The 20,304-nt window shown below is 43.7% G+C and overlaps 1 protein-coding gene across 1 annotated transcript; it reads right to left on the bottom strand.

Annotated features, from left to right (window-relative positions):
* Nucleotides 1-237: 237 nt before the first annotated feature.
* Nucleotides 238-19,043, bottom strand: LOC133461450 (cytosolic non-specific dipeptidase-like). The gene is made up of 11 exons (XM_061742368.1): nt 18,901-19,043; nt 18,586-18,729; nt 18,319-18,481; nt 6,963-7,051; nt 6,064-6,264; nt 5,866-5,950; nt 5,593-5,753; nt 5,331-5,495; nt 1,338-1,479; nt 619-766; nt 238-444 (listed from the first exon to the last, which is right to left on the bottom strand). The coding sequence occupies exons 1-11, from the start codon at nt 18,958-18,960 to the stop codon at nt 378-380; spliced, it is 1,425 nt and encodes a 474-aa protein (XP_061598352.1). The 5' UTR covers nt 18,961-19,043; the 3' UTR covers nt 238-377.
* Nucleotides 19,044-20,304: the final 1,261 nt, after the last annotated feature.

The raw sequence follows: 20,304 nt of genomic DNA, 5'->3' as shown, positions 1-20,304 counted from the left end.
AATAAGTATAACCTATTTTAACAGACAAAATTATACAAAAAAATACAAGAAAAAAATTATACAAAAGATACAAAGTGAGAGGTGAAGCAGAGTGAGGCAGACATGATTATTAAAGAGAGAGATTATCTTATTTTTAATAGTCAAATTATTGTGACCTTCTGCTTTCTGATTAAAAGTGCACTGCATTTCAGCTACTCTGAAAAAATACATAAATTAATTAAATGGGACACAACAGTGTAACGAATAAAAATACTTTATTGTTGGAAGCACATATAAAAATGGAGGCCGTGGAGGTCAAATTGTATCAGAATTATTACAGCTTTGATAGCAAGGATTGACATAATTTGAATTTGCATTTTTTATGATGATACATCAGTTCATTTCAACTGTGACACCTCATGGAAGTAGGCACCTACCACCTTGGTTCCCTGAAAGTAGTTTGATCTGAAAAAGAAAAGATGAAAAGGTTATTTATGACTGAAAACCTTCACATAAACTTATATCTGCACTTTAAGCTTAGCGAACTAACAAAAAACGCAATGTAGTTTCTTCTTCCTTCACCTACATATTTCTCTTTCTGTATACATTTAAAAAGAAGTAAACAGTATATTGACAAACTTGTTGATCTTTTCATTCTGGGAGTGAGCTCCATCATCAGAGGCCCCTAGAGGGAGCAGCATGCTGTTACCACCTGTGGCCTCCTCAAAGGTCATGGTCACAGGGATGCTCCCACCCTCACGCGTCATGTCAGGCTCAACACCATGGACTAAAACACAGGAGACCAAACATGTTGTATTATCATATATTTCACCATTTTAGAAGATGATTAACTACTAAAAAAGAAAGATTAATAATTTATATATATATATATATATATATATATATATATATATATATATAACAACATGATTCTTTTTTTTTGACAAGTTCACTACCTTTGACTACCCTTATTTTGTTACCATTTCAACCAATTGTTTTGGGGATTTATTTTTTGTGGTTACCTAACCTAAAGGCCTTTTTTCAATCATTAGCTGATCTTTGAAAGGCTAATTAGTTGCTTCAAGATGTAAACAACGTTTTGTTGTCATGGCTACTGATCATTACAAATGTTCCAGAACCAGTAGAAATCTTCCAGGCATATCATCATAATATATATATCATAATTTAAATTCAACTCAAAATACTTTATCAATCCCAGAAGGGAAAGTGATTAAATTGATTAAAGCTAATCAGAACGGGGGGGGGATGCATAAGATACGAAGAAAGACAAACTGACCGAACCACAGCAATAAATTCTTTCCATGGGAAATAAATGCTATTTCATCACTCCGTCTCACCTGTCTTCGTAGCCTTTCGACCAGCTATATAGTGAGGGTGGTTGAAGTCAGCGACCCAAGCTTTGTTTCCATGACCCATTTCCAGTGTCAGTTTGTTGGGGCTTTCAAGTTCATCAAACTTCTTGTGTAAATAATCCTTAACCTTCACAGTTAAAGAGAAAAAACTTAGGTGAGAGCACCAACAAGGCGTTTTTCTAAACAAAATACAATGTCAGTTGTTATTAACAACTGACAACAAAAGAAGTTATAAAAATAAAAGCCAGCAACGGACTTTATATGGCCTGTATTCTATCCAACAGCTTTTATTGTATTGCTATCTAAAACTACAGTTGGTTGGATCGTAATATGCAAGCAATATATGTAAAACAATAAATTACTTAATTACTTAAATTACCCCTACTTGAACCACAACCTTACTGTGGTGGAGGGGTTTGTGTTGCCTGAGTGATCCTAGGAGGTATGTTGTCGGGGTATTACGCCCCTGGTAGGGTCTCCCATGGCAAACATGACTTGGTGAAGGGACAGACTAAGAGTGGTTCACAAGCTTATCATGGCAAAGAGAAGATCAGGGACCGTTACGTCACCCGGATCGTCACCCGGATCGGCTTCACCGGGGCCCCTCCCTGGAGCCAGGCCTGGCGTTGGCGACGTGGGTCCGCCTTCCCGTAGGCCCAGCACCCGCAGGAAGGACCGTGACAAGCCGGTGCCATGTGGGCCGGGTAGAAGTCTTGGTGAGGTCCCTCGACAACCTAATCCCTGGACCAAAACCCTCTCAGTGGGGACATGGAATGTCACCTCGCTGGGGGGGAAGGAGCCAGAGCTTGTGCAGGAGGTTGAGAGATACCGGCTAGAGATAGTCGGGCTCACCTTCACACATAGCTTGGGCTCTGGAACCCAGCTCCTTGAAAGGGGCTGGACCCTCCTCTACTCTGGAGTTGCCCAGGGTGAGAGGCGGCGGGCTTGTTTATAGCCCCTCAGCTCAGTCGCCATGTGTTGGAGTTCTCCCCGGTGAACGAGAGGGTCGCTTCCCTGCGCCTTCGGGTCGGGAAACGGTCTCTCACTGTTGTTTGTGCCTACTGGCCTAACAGCAGTGCGGAGTACCCGGCCTTCTTGGAGTCCCTGGGAGGAGTACTTGATGGCGCTCCAACTGGGGACTCCATTGTTCTACTGGCGGACTTCAACGCTCACGTGGGCAATGACAGTGATACCTGGAAAGGCGTGATTGGGAGGAACGGCCTCCCCGATCTGAACCCGAGCGGTGTTTTGTTGTTGGACTTCTGTGCTAGTCACAGTTTGTCCATCACGAACACCATGTTCAAGCATAAGGGTGTCCATCAGTGCACGTGGCACCAGGACACCCTAGGCCGGAGGTCAATGATCGACTTTGTCGTCGTTTCATCTGACGTTCGGCCGCATGTCTTGGACACTCGGGTGAAGAGAGGGGCTGAGCTGTCAGCTGATCACCACCTGGTGGTGAGTTGGATGTGCTGGTGGAGGAGGAGGTTGGACAGACCGGGCAGACCCAAACGGATTGTGAGGGTCTGTTGGGAACGTCTGGCTGAGCCCTCTGTCAGGGACATCTTCAACTCTCACCTCCGAGAGAGCTTCTCTCAGATCCCGGGGGAGGCGGAGGACATTGAGTCCGAGTGGACCATGTTCTCTGCCTCCATTGTCGACGCGGCGGCTCGAAGTTGTGGTACAAGGTCTCCGGTGCCTGTCCTGGCGGCAATCCTAGAACCCGGTGGTGGACACCGGGAGTACAGGATGCCGTCAGGAGTCCTACCGAGCTTTGTTAGCCTGTGGGACTCCTGACGCAGTAGATGGGTACCGGCAGGCCAAGCGAGCCACAGCTCGGGCAGTCCTGGAGGCAAAAACCCAGATCTGGGAGGAGTTAGGTGAGGCCATAGAAGAAGACTTTCAGTCAGCCTCGAGGAAATTCTGGCGGACCGTTCGGCGCCTCAGAAGGGGGAAGCAGTACTCTGCCGGCACCGTTTATGGTGCGGGTGGGGAGCTGTTGACCTCGATTGGGGACATCGTTGGACAGTGGAAGGAATACTTTGAGGATCTCCTCAACCCGACTGACATGCCTTCCCTTGAGGAAGCAGAGTGTGTGTACCTCAAGTCTCTGGATGTCGTAGGGCTGTCTTGGTTGACACACCTCTGCAACATCGCATGGAGGAAGGGGACAGTGCCGCTGGAGTGGCAAACCGGGGTGGTGGTCCCTCTTTTTAAAAAAGGGGGACTGGAGAGTGTGTTCCAACTATAGGGGGATCACACTTCTCAGCCTCCCCGGGAAAGTACGCCAGGGTACTGGAGAGGAGAATACGGCCAATAGTTGAAACTCGGATTCAGGACGAACAATGCGGTTTTCGTTCCGGTCGTGGAACACTGGACCAGCTCTACACCCTCCGCAGGGTGCTCGAGGGTTCATGGGAATTTGCCCAACCAGTCTACATGTGCTTTGTGGATCTGGTGAAGGCATTTGACCGTGTTCCTCGTGCCATTCTGTGGGGGGGTGCTCAGTGAGTATGGAGTCCGGGGCCCTCTACTGAGGGCTATCCGGTCTCTATATGATCGGAGCAGGAGTTTGGTTCGCATTGCCGGCAGTAAGTCAGACTTGTTCCCGGTGGATGTTGGACTCCGGCAGGGCCGCCCTTTGTCACCGGTCCTGTTCATAATTTTTATGGACAGGATTTCTAGGCGTAGCCAGGGTCCGGAGGGGATCCGGTTTGGGAACCTCAGGATTTCATCTCTGCTTTTATCGGATGATGTTGTCCTGTTGGCTTCATCGGACCGGGACCTTCAGCATGTGCTGGGGCGGTTTGTGGCCGAGTGCGACACGGCAGGGATGAGAATCAGCACCTCCAAGACCGAGGCCATGGTTCTCCATCGGGAAAGGGTGGCGTGCCTTCTCCAGGTGGGTGGAGAAGTCCTGCCTCAGGTGGAGGAGTTCAAGTATCTCGGGGTCTTGTTCACGAGTGAGTTCATTAGTGATGGAGCGTGAGATTTACAGACGGATCGGTGCAGCATCCGCAGTTATGCAGTCGGTGTACCGGACCGTCGTGGTGAAGAATGAGCAGAGTCGAAAGGCGAAGCTCTCGAGTTACCGGTCAATCTACGCACCTACTCTCACCTATGGTCATGAACTTTATGTAGTGACCCGAAAGGACAAGATCGCGGATACAAGCGGCTGAGATGAGTTTCCTCGGCAGGGTGGCTGGACGCTCCCTTTAGAGATAGGGTGAGAAGTTCGGTCACCCGGGGGGAGCTCGGAGTCGAGCCGCTGCTCCTTCACATTGAGAGGAGTCAGTTGAGGTGGCTTGGGCATCTGTATTGGATCCTCCTGGATGCCTCCCTAGGGAGGTATTCCAGGCATGTTCCACCGGGAGGAGACCCCGGGGAAGACCCAGGACACGCTGGAGAGACTATGTCTCTCCGCTGGCCTGGGAACACCTTGGACTCCCCCCGGAAGAGCTGGAGGAAGAGCTGGAGGAAGAGCTGGAGGAAGTGTCTGGGGTGAAGGAAGTCTGGGCATCCCTGTTGAGACTGCTGCCCCCGCGACCCGGAAACGGATAAGCGGCGGAAAATGGATGGAATAAATTACTTTTTTTTCAACACAACCCAAAATCTAATTACTCCAGGTAGGGGTTTTTTGTATGATTAAATGTACTTCTTTTTTAATACATCTATGACTGCATTGTTTGTTGTGAAAAAGGTGACAGGCATTGCAAAAGATGTTTATAACTCCATGTCTTTTGGAAGCTGAAAAGGTCCCAGTGCTTCAGCTCAGTGGGCCACCCAGTTATAGTATATAAACAGGAACCAAATACCCACACATTGCTATAGTTGTGGCAGCTAGCACTGGTATTTTATTTTGGAAGTTTGCTATTAAGGTTGTCAATACAATATTCATCCAGAGAACGGTGTAACCCCCCCCCCCCCCCCCCCCCTCGAACATCCGCCACACTGGGGTCATAGTCAATGTAATGTTACCTGTTTTTCCACCAAATCAGGGTCCATGTCAGGTACAAGGCGGATGGAGAACTTTCCATTGACCTTGCGGGGGATAACAGTCTTGGCTCCTGCTTCAGAAAAGGCCCCTGCAATACCATGAAGAGAAAGAGCTGGGTACCTCCAGCGGTGCATGAGGATTTGCTCCTACAGCAGATACAAAGTACAACGGTTAGTGACTCAGATGATACAACACTTTCTTTTTAAACCAGTGAACATTAAAAGTAACAAGTAATTTCCTTGCCTTTGTATCATGCAATGGCTTTTTAACTCCCACATCTTTGCAGAATACACCCAAGTCAAAATCCATGTTCTCATACAGCTTCTCCTCCTCTTTTGTCAGTTTGGCCACATTGTCGTACATCCCAGGGACCAAAATCTTTCCCTTCTTATCAAGCAGGGAACCTATGAAAAAGTGCATATATTGGTAAGAAATACAAATTGGTAATGAAACTCCTTCCAACACCAGACTTGGATTAGCTTATCATGATGTAGCACAGTCATGAGCATCACTTACCCATAAGTGCAATGAGGTCAGTCATAGCCTCATGAACCCCGCCACCAAACGTGCCTGAGTGTAGGTCACTCCTACAGCCCTCCACCTTTAAGTTAAAAATGAAAATGGCTTTTTCACATCTTGTAATCAAATAGTCTCATAATATACCACACAAGACATTGTCCTGCAACTGTTTAGAGCATCACAGTAGAACTCCACCTCAATCTGGAAATAGCAGATTCCTCTCAGACCGTAAGTGATGCAAGGTTTGGTCTTGCCCAGCCAGAAATTGTCAGAGATGCAGACATAGTCGACGCCTTTTAAAAATTTGTCTTTTTGAGAAAGCACAAGTTCTTCCAGGCCCTCAGATGCAGACTCCTCCATCCCTTCGAAGCAGAACTTTAGGTTTATGGGAATTTCCTGCAACATAGAGATAGACATGTGAAAATAATACTCTTGCACATAATCATAAACTCAGTCGTACCTGATCTTACATGTGATTGGCTTACACGATAGGGTAGAAGAGCTGTTAGGGTTGGGTTTGTTTTTTTTCCCAGAGTGTGAGTTTCAGAGTTTCAAATCGAAAAGCAGCGAGAGAACGCTGCCAAAAATCACATGATCGCTGTGTGGACGAAACTTGAAGGGGGAATGTTGCAGAGTTACAAAGTTTTCAGATCTCATATTAAGAGGTTTACATTTTTTTTTTGCAAACATAATGTGGTGGGAGAACAGTGCCACATTTGAAACTGAAAATGTAAGCTTGAAAAACAGCAAGGGTGCAACAAGAGATTTGGATCTCTGAAACTGTGAAGCTGAAACTCTGTAATATAGATGTTGAACTTGTACAAAATTTACAAAATTATGTTTGCAGAGATTCAAATCATTTTTCAGACTTTCAAAACTTTATTTCAGATTTTATATGTTCAAACACTGCAAGCTTGCAACTGCAAAACTGCAAACACAAGCTTTCAACACCTTTTCTTTCAGTTTCAGATTATGGCAGTATTCTCACCTCATACAGAATTACCTCTAAAAAGATAATTTTATGATTTCTTTCAGCAAATAGTAATAAATCATGCTTTAATGGCAAAGAAGCAAAACAGAAGCAAGAACTGTACCTGTTTAATCTTCTGATGGGCCTCAATGCAGTTTAACCAGGCCAATATTGGACCCTTATCATCAGTAGCTCCTCTTCCATACAGCTTGCCTGCAAATAATCAAATCAAATAATACATTCTTCTCATGTTTTGTTCAAAAACAAGATAGTGTCACAAACATGAAAATATTTTTTTTTCAGTCATCTACATTTCCAAATGGGAATAACTAGCGTGATTAGATTAGTTCATGTTCACAAAGAAAAGTTGGAGGCAGATATAATCAGTGCTGACCTAGCATAAAAATCATAAGAGGAAGTAACTACAAAATTGTTTGTCAGCTGACTGTCTCCAGATATCATGTGAGAAATGTATCAGTGCCAGTATTAGTGAACCTCAAGCTTTAAATGATTTGAGCTGCCATTGTGTAATTATTTCAAATGTCTTACATAAACTGAATTGCAAGTGTCTCTTAAAAGCAAAGTCTGCAGATAGGACAAAACAGCTGTATCCTAAAAAGGGCTGGATTTGGAAATATAAAGCAAGAGGTGATATGATAGTAGGTATGATGACTATTGCTACTCAGAAAGTCCCTAAGGGATTGCTATACCGGGACATAAAGGTTTGGACGCGTGAACTAAATACACATGAATTCTGTCACATTTTAACAGTGTTTATTCCAATATAAAATCCAAAAACGTGTGCATGGCTACACGGTCACAAACTGTGTGCTCATCCGGGTCTCAGTCACCTGCAATCAATCTCACCTGCACCCGTGAGCTCACCTAAATTCTCTCTTGCACCCATACACCACCTAGCCTTCAACAAATGACAACAACAAATAAACAACAAACAATCAATAATCAAACATATATAATGGCTGCAACACACCGGCTCCTTATTGTTCAATGGCTAGACATAATTCCAATCAAACAAACAAACCATTATATAGCAATATAGACAATATTGTTCATGTTTATTAAGTTTATAGTCCATGTTTTAGTCGAATATGAATTCTGCTCTAAGTTCATTATGAAGCCTCCTTAAAGTTCAATTAGGATAAGAACGGTGTGGAAACCTTCGTCATCCAATGTCTGCTGCTGCAGAACTGAGGTAAGTATCTTTCTGATCATTCTGATGATCCTTTCCCACACTCCTCTGTGGTTAGATGTCACTGGTGGATTGAAGCTCCATTTGATTTCATCATTTAGAAAAGCTTTCTAGATTTTACTGTGGTTCAAAGCAGCATGAGCCTCTCTCAACTCCCTCTCTGCTCCAACAAAATGTGTTCCATTGTCTGATCTCAGGTGTGAAACTTGACCCTGTCTACACACAAATATGCGTATTGCATTGATGCACGAATCTGTATCCAATGAATAGGCATTTTCCTTTTTCTCTTTTTTACCTTGTCTGCACACATATTAAAATTATTAATACCATGCTGGTAAAAACCTAAGGCATATATATGTGCATTGTTACTATATTTAATATACACACACACACACACATATATATATACACATATACATATATATATATATATATATATACATATATATATATATATATATATATATACATATATATATATATATATATATATATATATATATATATATATATATATACACACACACACACATACATACATACACACATACATATTCAAACCCAGTGTTTTTTTTTTGTTTTTGTTTTTTTTGGGGGGGGGGGGGGTGACATCCGCTGCTAAACCAGGAAGCGAGAACACAGAGGCACACGTCGAGCACTGGAAAACCACAAACGAAACACGAAACCGACACAGAACCGGCCAAAACACGAGCAGCAACCGTCCCAAATCTCGAGAACAATCACAATCTGAGCTAAGCTACCGCGATTAACTAACCCCAAAAACTACAGAGCAAGCATGCAGGTGAACAAGCTGATGTGTATGTGTGCGTGTATGTACAGTATATGTCTGTGTGGCTATGTGTGGCTGTGTGTGTATATGCATATGTCTGTGTGTGTGTGTGTGTGTGTGTGTGTGTGTGTGTGTGTGTGTGTGTGTGTGTGTGTGTGTGTGTGTGTGTGTGTGTGTGTATGTATGTCTATGTGTGTGTATGTGCGTGTATATGTATATGTCAGGCATTTTCCAAATGAACAGCCCTGCTTGACATGAATGTAAAGATGACACAATAACGTTTCACCAAGCTGCATCCTCATTTCACCTCAACAGGTCCAAAATAATCCACTCCAACATTACTGAATGGAGGAAGGTCTATGGGCTCAAATTAATTCAATTTCAATTCAATTCTATTTATATAACGTCTAATACAACAGATGTTATCTCTAGACGCTTTCCAGAGATCCAGAACATGAATATAAACATAAACATAAACCCCCGAGCAATTATTATATAAACAATGGCAGGTAAAAACTCCCATAGTGGGAGAAAAGCCTTAAGCCAAACAGTGGCAAGAAAAACTCCCCTTTAGGAGGGAAGAAACCTTGAGCAGGACCAGGCTCATAAGGGGGGACCCTCCTGCCGAAGGCCGGACTGGGGGAGTCAGGGACGTCAGCAGCACACAGCAGGCAGGTGGAAGCAGCAGCGTAGTGCCGAAAAACAATATATATCCCCCCTCACAAAAATAGAGACATTTTTTTATCAACAAAACAAATTAAAAAAATTCAAATAACAAAATAACATATTTGAACCATTTTTCAGACAATAAAATAACAATAACAATAAAATGTAATGTAATGTGTAAAGATGTAAAATATGCTTTGTTAATGAGAGAATACGTTTCTTATTTTTGTGAGGGGGGATATATATTGTTTTTCGGCACTACCTTGTTCTCTATAGCTGATATAACATGAATTACTCCTATGTGGGATCTTATTTTTGCCGTCTGAGAAAATTAAATATATTATATTTGGTGCCTAACTGTTTCCCAAGTATATTAGTGCGTGTGTGAATGAATAAATGAGACGCAAAACGTAAATTTCTTTGTAGAAAGGCGCTTTATGAAAATAAGTCCATTTACTTGTATTAGTTTGCAGCCCAGTCTTGCCACATCCAATATGGCGGCGACGTCAGTAGGCGATGCAATGATCTGATTGGCTCTCCAGAAACCCTTTGAAACCCGTGCCAAAGATCGCTGATTGGCTCTTAGTTTTGGCACGTCAAAACACTGCCATAACTCGTAGTTGTAAAAAAAGTTTGTAGCTTTTGAAAAAAAGTTTGTAGCTTTTGTAAAAATAGTTTGTAGCTTTGTAAAAAAAGTTTGTAGCTTTGTAAAACGTTTGTAGCTTTGTATCTAGAAGTACAAATATGTTTTGCAAGTACAAATATTTTTTGCACACGCACAAAATATGTCTACAAGTACAAATATTTTTTTCACACGCATAAAATATTTTTACAAGTAAAAATATTTTTTGCAAGTACAAATATTTTTTGCACACACACAAAATATTTCTACAAGTACAAAGTTTATTTACAGATACAAAATACTTATGGCATTAATTTGAGCCCATAAAGGTCAAGAAAAACTCTTTCTTTAGGCAAACCTGCCATTTTTTTGCTCAGTTTTCCCCTTTGCTCTTTCCTCCACAGTTTGAGATGACCTTTTTTCACTGTAGCGTTAGCATTTGTAATCCAATAGTTTCAATGCAATGCAGAGAGAATGTGGTTTCTGCCAGCATGACCCAGCTGATCATGGATGTGTTTCAGGATCAACGAAGACACATGCTGCTCCTTGTGGAGAAGACTGGATGTTTGGTGCTTTCAGGCATTGCTGCTTTACTCAATCGTCCTCCAACTCTGAGCAGCCCATCCTGCAGAATAGGATCAAACTTATAAATAGTGCTCTCTCTTTTCACTGCAGACCTGCCAGATGTCAATGCTTCAATTTCACTGTGAAACTTTTCCTGCTGACTGAAACGAATGATGGTTGTTTCTACTGCATTAAGATCATCAACAGACAAGTTCTGTCCACCCAGTGTACTTTTCAGCTGTTGCATTTCATGCTTCACATCAATTTGAGTATCTCCATTTTCCAGCAAAAGCTTCCTATTCTGACTCAACTCCAGTAGAGTCCTCCTCAACTTCATAAAGTTGAACCTTTTAGCTTCTTCCAATCGGAAAAATACAACATCAACTGATGAGTGGGATTTGTGATGTCTTTCACTACAACTCAAAATCCAATATGTTTTCTGAGAAATTCTGGTCCTTCAATCCATCCGTTTGGATTCAGCAGATGTTCCGCCCTCAGTCCCCTTGAGGCATCATCTGCTGGATTTTGTGCAGTATGGATATACCTCCACTGTGAGACATCTGATAATTCTCTCATGGTAGATATTCTATTGGCAACATCCATCCATTATCTATACCCGCTTTATCCTTTGCAGGGTCACGGGGGTCTGCTGGAGCCCATCCCAGCTATTTTCAGGCGAGAAGCAGGGGTTATACCCTGGAGAGGTCGCCAGTCCAATGCAGGGCCACATATACAGATAAACAACCAGACACACGTACGGGCAATGTAGAATCACCAATTAACCTAGTTAATGTTAACCTAGTCCATGTCTTTGGACTGTGGGAGGAAACCGGAGTACCCGGAGGAAACCCACACAAGCACGGGGAGACCATGCAAACTCCACACAGAAAGACCCTGCTGGGCCTGGGAGTCGAACCGGGGACCTTCTTGCTGTGAGGCAACAGTGCTAACCACCAAGCCACCGTGCTGCTATTGGCAACAAAGATGTGAAATTGTTTGTCCTCATTTCTGATGTACTTGAGGACTGAGGTACTGTCTGTCCAAAATACAGACTTCTCCAGTTTAAGTTGCAGCTCAGCTTGAAGCATCCTATCAACTCGGACTGCAAGAACAGCAGCTGTGAGCTCCAAGCGGAGTATTGTCATCTGCTTCAAGGCGTCATTCTAGCCTTGCCAAGCACAAAAGCAACATGAATACTCCCTCCATTTTGCATCCTGATGTAACTGACGGTACCATAGGCTGGCATCAGCAAAGTGATGTAGTTGAACACTTGTTGGCTGTTCAAAGTCCTTTTGTTTAAAGCATTGACTGACCTTAAAGTCTGTCATCCTTTCAAGGTCAGCCAACCACTTTCTCCACTGTAGTTGGAAAGCTTGAGGTACAAGACCAACCCAGGGATATTTCAGGCGACAAAGCTCCTGCAACATCACCTTTGCCACAAGTGTTAGTGGTGCCAAAAATCCCAATGGATCATATACAGGGCTGACAACTTGACAAAATTCCCCGTCTGGTGTACGGTTGCTCTTTGACTGCCAGTCTGAACTTGAACATATCAGTCTCGACACACCACTGTAAGCCAAGAACCCTCTCCAATGGCAATTTGTCTCTGTCAAGATCCAGCTCACACATTTTTTTTTTTACCTATGCTCCTCTGATATGGCATGCAACACTCCAAGGCTGTTGCTGGTCCATTTCGTCAACTTAAAACCTCCTTTTTTGCATACAGCCATGAGGTTCTTAACCATGAGCCCAGCCTCCTCCTCCGTAGGCAAGCTTTTAAGCAGGTCATCAACATAAGAATTGTGATTCACTATGCTTATCACCTCCTCAGGAAAACTGTGCCTCTTCTTTTCTGCTGTTTTACGAAGAGCGTAGCACGCACAACTGGGTGAAGATACAGCACCAAAGAGGTGAACTGTCATGCGGAATTCCAACAGCTCTTGAGTTAGATTCAGATTCAGATTCAGCTTTATTTGTCCTTTGCAAGGAAACTTGTTTTCACCCCCGTACGCCACACACAACCTCAAGATACATAAATACATACATTTCATCACCCACCCATACACATTAAACAGGAACACACATTTAGCGACGCAATCTAATTAGTTCTGTTATAGCAGAGGGGACGAAGCTTCGGCTGAACTTGACCCTCTTCCAGGTCAGGGACCTGTACCGGCGGCCAGATGGAAGCAGCACAAAGTACGGGTTTAGGGGGTGACTGGGGTCCTGGGTGATGGTGAGTGCTCTGCGTGTTATGGCTATGGTGTTGAGGTCAGAGAGGATGGGGGTGGGGAGGCCAATGATTTTGGCAGCTCTGTGAGTGATTTGTGTCAGTCTTTTTGTGTTGGGGGATGACAACATGTTGAAGAAACAGGAGGAGCAGTAGAGGAGGATGGGCTGAATTATGCTCTTGTACAGTAACAGTAGGAGGTGGGGGGCCACTGAGAGGGCTCTCAGTTTTCTGATGGCAGAAAGTCTTTGTTGGCTGCGTTTATGGATGTCGTGGATGTGTGATTCAAAGGTGAGTTTATTGTCTATAATGAGTCCCAGGTATCTGAAAGTATCTATCACCTCTACGGCTTCTCCGTTGATGCTGATGGGGTTGTGGGTGGGGAGGGGGGTTGACTTGCTTGTGCTGGGGGAGGTGATGACCAGTTCTTTGGTTTTGGACACATTGAGGTGCAGATGGTTGTCAGAGCACCACTGTGTGAGGTGAGAAATGGAGTTCTGGTATTCTGTGAGTGAAGTGTCTAAAAGTCCAACTACGACAGTGTCATCTGAGTATTTGAGATATGTGTTTGTGGGTGAGGGGCTGATGCAGTCATTAGTGTAGAGGGTAAACAGGAACGGGCTCAGCACACAGCCCTGTGGGGAACCGGTGTTGGTGATGGCGTATGATGATGTCACGCTGCCCACTCTGGTGGATTGTGGTCTGTTGCTGAGAAAACTGTGAACCCAGTGGATGAGGAGTGATGGGATGTTCAGGTGATGGAGTTTCCTGATCATCAGGTGGCGCTGGACGGTGTTGAAGGCGGAGCTGAAGTCGATGAAGAGAAGTCTGGCGAAATTACCGGGGGTTTCAAGGTGTTGGAGGAGTGAATGAAGGAGGCATGCCACAGCATCCTCTGTTCCCCTCCTCACTTTGTATGCAAACTGGCATGGATCCAAGTGTTGTTCAATAGATGGGAGGATGATGTCAAGAACCAGTTTCTCCAGGCATTTCATCGGAATTGAGGTTAGTGCGACTGGACGGTAGTGGTTGGGCTCTGAGGGGCGGGGTTTCTTGGGCACTGGGATGATGGATGTTTTCCACAGGGTAAGTACTGTGGCCGTCCTGTAGGACTCCGAGAAGAGGGAGTGCATGATGGGGGCGAGCTCCGTGGCACACTCCTTCAGCACCCGCCCCTGGATGCCGTCTGGCCCTGGGGCCTTGCCAGGTTTACATCGGCCCAGCTGCCGACGTACATCCTCCACCCTAAAAGGAGCTTGATGCACTGGCTCCGAGAGGGGGAGGGTCTCCAGCAGCGCTTCACACTCCTCTGAACAGTCCATGGTGTCGAAACGGGAATAAAAAGTGTTCAATGACTCAGCAAATGTTGTAGGGTCATTTATTGCAGCTGACTTGGGTCGTGGGTCCAGGCCCGTGAGTGTTCTCACCTTCTGGAAAGCTTGCCGGGTGTTCATGGAGCTGAATTCTAGTTCCAGTTTTTCTTTGTATCTGAGTTTTGCTTTGTAGATTTCATTCTTTATCTGTCGTGTTATGAGTTTAACTGAAACCCAGTCCTGTTGTTGAAATGCCTTCTGCTTTTCCTTAAACTGGTGCTTGATATGTGGTGTAATCCAGGGTTTTGAATTTGGATATTTCTTGAAGACCTTTACTGGAATTGTTGTGGAAATGCAAAATTGAATGTAGTCCGTGATGACAGAGAGCCTTTCATCCAGGCTCCCACCAGAAAAGACGTCCCAATCTGTGCAGGCCAAGGAACCCTGCAGCTGTGTGATGCTGTCCTCCGACCATTGGGGGGCGCTGTATGTCTTGGGCATGAGCCTCTTCAGTTCGCCCGCAGTGTTCCTTTCTTATGATGGCGTACCCCATGATGGAGAATATACCATACTTTGCCATCAGGTTGCTTCAGTTGATGTTGTGGCAGTCTCTCGACATATCCCTTGCTAATAATATCCTCAAGGAAAGATTTATATTGACAACGGAAGGCTTGATCCCTCAGAAACCTTTTTTTCAGCCCACAGCTGTAGCGGAGCCAGAAGGGGGGCGAGCGCCCCGGGGCCCACAAGCTCATAGGGCCCAATGAGAGGGCCCCGTTTTGTGTGATACGTTCATATATAATCGTAAATTGTAGGCTATAATTACGATAAAATGTGCATTGTGCGGCCAGTGTAGGCTAATTCGTACTTTACAACTATCCTGAACGCATCGGGCCGTGAGCTGATTGGCTGTAAAGCCTGATTTATGGTTCCGCATTAAATCGACGCAGAGCCTACGCCGTAGGGTACGACGAAGCCTACGGCGTAGGGTATGCGGCGATGCGCAACGTACGTGCGCATTGCCACGTATCCTACGCCATAGGCGCTGCGTTGGTGTAACGCGGAACCATAAATCAGCCTTAACAGTTACAGCCAATTTGTCGACTCGCCAAATTTGCGAAGAGTCGACTGCCATTGGTGAGTCAGTGTAACCTTCATAAATAATTTCTTTATCAGAATGTTGTGGTAGCTTCGACCACCTGCCTATTTGAATGAGCTTTGTGTTGTTGTCAACTAGACCGCAGAGTCTATTCTCTGTTATAGAGCTCAGAAATTATGTTATAGACCGCTGTGTCTATGTCTATCTATATAGATTGTGTAATTTTAGACCAGTTATGTTTTTTTTTGTATTTAAGCTGTATCAAAGATGGAACTGAGTCAGTCCGTGACTATCTGAGTTTTCAGCGCCATGTGATTGACAGCTATCAGGCCTGTTTGTGTGTGTGTGTGTGTGTGTGTGTGTGTGTGTGTGTGTGTGTGTGTGTGTGTGTGTGTGTGTTCTTCTGAACAAGTTTGTGACTTTACTCTGCTTTCTGCAGCATAGGCCTATAGACTTGCTTGGCTCAATAAAATTGAGAATAAATGTTTGATGGGTAGGATGAGGTGTTGTTGAACGTTAAAATGACTATCATAAAGGGCCCATCGAGAATGATCCACCCCCTCTGTACTGAGACCCACGCTCCGCCACTGGCCCACGGATGCGTTGTTCAGCAACACTGAGGTTATTTGGAAGCACCAGCATCAGTCCTATATAGAAGCTTCATCATGTAATGCTGATCCTGCAGCTTGACTGAGCTAGCAATAATATCCATAAACCTCCTTTCTTTTCTGGACATTTCTTCTTGCTTTCATCTGAGGTTCTCTCATTAAAATCATGATTATGCTGAGTAATAAGCAGCTCTCCACTGCTTCCTTGAAGAGGTCCATTTATTACCCATCCCAACAGGGTTTTAATGGCATAAGGACCTTCTCCAACACTACTTCTTCATCTGAGATAATATTACAAGTGGACACAGGCATTTTCTTCCGAGTTAGGACTTCTGGAAGGTAATAGAATTGTTTGTCACAAAAAGAAGCAATCTCCAAGCCTCGGAGAATAAAGCTTGGGACTCTCTGGTCTAGAGCCATTGTAGGCAATTGAACTGTAGTTCTCCTTACATTCATTTTCAACTTCCTCATCAAGCTTTCAGAGCAAAAGGTTGATGTGCTTCCTAGATCCAAAAACACATACAGGTATGTGTAAATGATTTTATCACCTTTAGAGGCCTCTACATGCACTGGGAGGATACTAAGAATGCCATCACTGCTACCAGGTCCTGTATGTCCACAAGTAGAGACAAGAGTATTGTCCACCAAATTTTCCTGGAATGCGTCTGTGTCTGTGTGCTTTTCTTTATTACTGATGTGAAGAACACTAGGATGCTTTTGGCTGCAAACTTTGCAAGTCATGCTCTCGCAGTCTTTGCTCATATGCCCACTGCATAAGCAACCGAAACAGATGCCTTTCTCCTTCAGAAAGCGAATCTTTTGAGTATATGTCTTCTTCCCCAGCAGCGGGCATTGTTCCAACCCATGATTACAAGAGCAATACAAACACAACTTTGATTTTGTAGACTGACCCCTTTGTCTCTTGCCTTTGATGTTCACTGCCATGTTTTGAGCTGTTTTCTGATCAGCTGTTACAACAGTTGTGGCAAAACTATTTCCCCTGATCTTTGTTCTTGCCTGTAATTTGTTTTTGTCCCCAATATGGCTTGATTTTCCATAGTTACTGTCTTGCAAATCTCCAAAGATGGGATCAAATGCAATTTTTACTTGTCTTTCAATGAAATTTACAATGTCCAGAAAACAAGTTCTATGCTGATTGCACTCCAGTAATTCACTTGTTCTTGCTCGCCATTTTTCCTTCAACTTGTAAGGAAGCTTTTGGATTACAGCTCGCATATTTGATGGCATATCAAGCTCCTTGATGTATTCCAACTCTTCCATTGCGTTGCAGCACTCACGCAGACAGAGTGAATAAGCTTGCAGACCTTTGACATCTTCAGCCTTTACTGAAGGCCATCCAAGCACCTTTTCCACATATGCAGCAGTGACCTTTAACTCATTTCCAAAATGCTCTTGCAGCAACTCCATTGGTGCTGTGGCTGCCCTCTTGTGTACTGCTGAAGGAAGTACAGGCAATCTCCCTTGCTGTTGGTCTTGTCTCCCACACAGTGCTGAAAAGCTCTGATGAATGTTCTGTAGGAAAGAGGATCTCCATCAAAAACTGGAATTTCTTGGAAGTGCACAGCTCTGTTATCTGGTTTTGTTTGTGTAATAGACTATAGAAATGACTGTCCTGGACATAAGATGATGGTATATACAGACTTGAATCCAACAGTTGTGATGCTGCTCCATGTGCTTGAAATTCTGATGAATGAATATTGGTTACTGCTTTAGGTACTTGTTGACATGGTTGTGAAAGAGCTTGCACATTTTTTTGTTTTAAAGACAAGTCACTCTTTTTCCTTGCAGCCTCTGGTAAGGGATTCAAATCTTTGGCATCAGGATTTAAAGGTGTATATTTTTTCTTAGGTCTTGCACCTTTCCTCATATGTAATTCCATCCCACTTGTTCCTGTACTTCGTCCATGGTTGCTCATTTGACACTGCTAGTTTAGCAGTGGAAGCTGCAATTTCTGTGTCAAGTTCAAGCTGTTCCTTTTTCCTCCGCTCAGCTTGCTTTTCCAAATCATGTTTTTTCTGCAAAGCAGCAGCACGGATCTCAAGTGCAGTGTTCTCTGCTTCAGCTTGAATGCGTTTGGACGAGATAACAGATGAACGACCACTCTTTGAGCCTTCTTTTTTTAAGAAAATATGGCTCAATAATTTCAGGGAATCTGCTAAGCCAAAATGAAGATAGTGTACTATTAAGAAGGGAACTGGTAACAGAAACTTTGAAATAAATCAAATCACGTCTTGTCTTACATCTCGAGTAAACACTGGCCAGGGCTTTCAACACAGCTGTTCTGTTGGAACAGTCTCACTTTTAAGGTCATGTTACTGAAAATGTCAGACCAGAAATAAAAGTTGTTCTGCTCTTACCATCCTTTTCCACCAGGGTGAAAGGCTCCGTGTCCCAGCCGTCTTCAATGTGGGCTGGCATGACATCAAGATGACCATAAAAGCACACAGTTTTCTTCTTGGGGTCTGAGCCCAGACACCCCAGGAGAATTGGAGGGTAGGGGATCTCTCCTCCAGAAGGAAGCTGCAAGAAAAAAAAAAAAAAAAAATCATTTCAGTGAAGATTTGTGTAAAATATAAGTGCACAAACAGGAAATAAAGTTTACAAACTAATAGATTTTCTCTAACCTTCTGTTTGCCATTGTCCATAAACTGTACTGTCCCCCCCAGCTTCTCAATGACTTTGGCTGCCAGTTCCAACATCTTCTTGATCTCCCCACGTTTCTCGGGCCATGCAGACACGCTCTGGACACTCACCCATTCTGCAAGGCGCTGGAAAAGAACAAATTAATTTTATATACAGAGAAAATGCCTTTTGCAAACATGCAGTGGTTATCTCTTGTTAGTTATCTGTGTACAACGTAATTGCTACAATAGACAGAAGAGCACATTAATAAGATCCTGAAGTAAATAAAGATTAAGTGTCTCTCAAAATGATCATACCTCCACATACAGGTCGTGGTGTTCATCCACATACTTGAAAAGTGCTGGAAGATGAGACATTTTTGCCAACAGCAGGAGCTGAGGGTTTTAGAGGCAGAATGGTGAGTGTGGCAGTGCTTTACTGTCTTATCTGGCTGAGAAACCCCACCCTCCGGAAAAACTGCTCACTGCTGCTGTACGTCTCCTTTCACATGCACAATTGCACAAACTGCAAATTTGTCAGACTTTGTATTATGCCATTTCTCACTTCTCCCTTTACAACTACATTGCCATGATCAATATTTGTGAGAATATGTGCGAATGAGAGAATATATGCACCATGTAAATGCCACCTTTACCAGTGTTGTGCCACAGAGGGGCACTGTTCCAGTTATCAAGAGTTAAAAATAATTTTATTCAACAATTATTAATAAAGTAGACTATTTATCAAATTGAATTATCAAGATGATTTAATCCTCGTGGGGCACCACCTGGCTTTAACCAGGAAAAATGATTACTTTTGACAGCAGAAATCAGTCTCAGAGATTATGGATTATTCCACCAGAACAGTAAGGGCTGTTATTACTGGTGAATAATGTTGAAGGCATTTACAGTTCGGCTCTAGCTCTGTCAAACAGCCACTGTGACCAGAATTTGTATAAAACAACACAAACAACTTCTCATTAAAATCAAATCAGTATTTACTCACATCCAGGTGCCAAGCAGATGGAAACGCGACACCATTGAATAAATACTGATGGCAACTACGTTAAAACATAAAACACTGATTAACAAGAAAAACAACAAAAATGAAACTGCATGAATGAAAAGAAATCGAAAATAATACGTGATACAAAACGATCATCTCTGTTTCAAGACAACGTGGCCAGCCAAAGATGGCTGCGGTATTTAAAGATGGCGGGGCTCTGTGGTATTTAAAGATGGCAGCGCCCTCGCCACGCCACATACAATTAGACCGGATGACGAACACGGCGTTTAAAATGTGAATAACTGGCGGAAAATGGCGCCACACAATAAACAAACACAATAATGATGATAGTGCACAGTAATACGAACAGTAACTTCTCTCTACTACAAATCCTCTCCCAGAGTGATGCAGAAAAACTAGTTCATGCGTTTGTATCTTCTAGACTGGATGACTGTAATGTGTTGTTAGCAGGATGTCCAAGTAATTTGCTGAATAGGCTCCAGCTGATCCAGAATGCAGCAGCACGAGTGCTGACAGGAATCAGCAGGAGAGACCACTTCTCTCCAGTGTTAGCGTTGCACCATTGGCTACCTGTAAAATTCTGAATCCAATTTAAAATTTTATTACTTGCATATAAAGCCCAAAACGGCTCAGCTCCGCAGTATTTACAAGACCTAATAGTGCCTTATGTTCCTGGCAGGGCTCTCCGCTCTCAG

This window comes from Cololabis saira, chromosome 15, assembly GCF_033807715.1.
Source record: "Cololabis saira isolate AMF1-May2022 chromosome 15, fColSai1.1, whole genome shotgun sequence".
Classification (NCBI taxonomy): Eukaryota; Metazoa; Chordata; class Actinopteri; order Beloniformes; family Belonidae; genus Cololabis; species Cololabis saira.
The sequence above is the reverse complement of the archived record's forward strand: the minus strand, read 5'-3'. Positions and strand labels throughout refer to the sequence as shown.

Bases quoted from the DNA above. Each gene is read 5' to 3' on its own strand.
- LOC133461450 (XM_061742368.1), bottom strand. From the start codon at position 18,960: ATGTCTCATCTTCCAGCACTTTTCAAGTATGTGGATGAACACCACGAC. The intron at 18,730-18,900 runs GTATGATCATTT...GTTCTTTTCCAG, and splicing joins ACCACGACCTGTATGTGGAG to CGCCTTGCAGAATGGGTGAG. The intron at 767-1,337 runs GTGAGACGGAGT...CCTGTGTTTTAG, and splicing joins TCGAAAGGCTACGAAGACAG to TCCATGGTGTTGAGCCTGAC.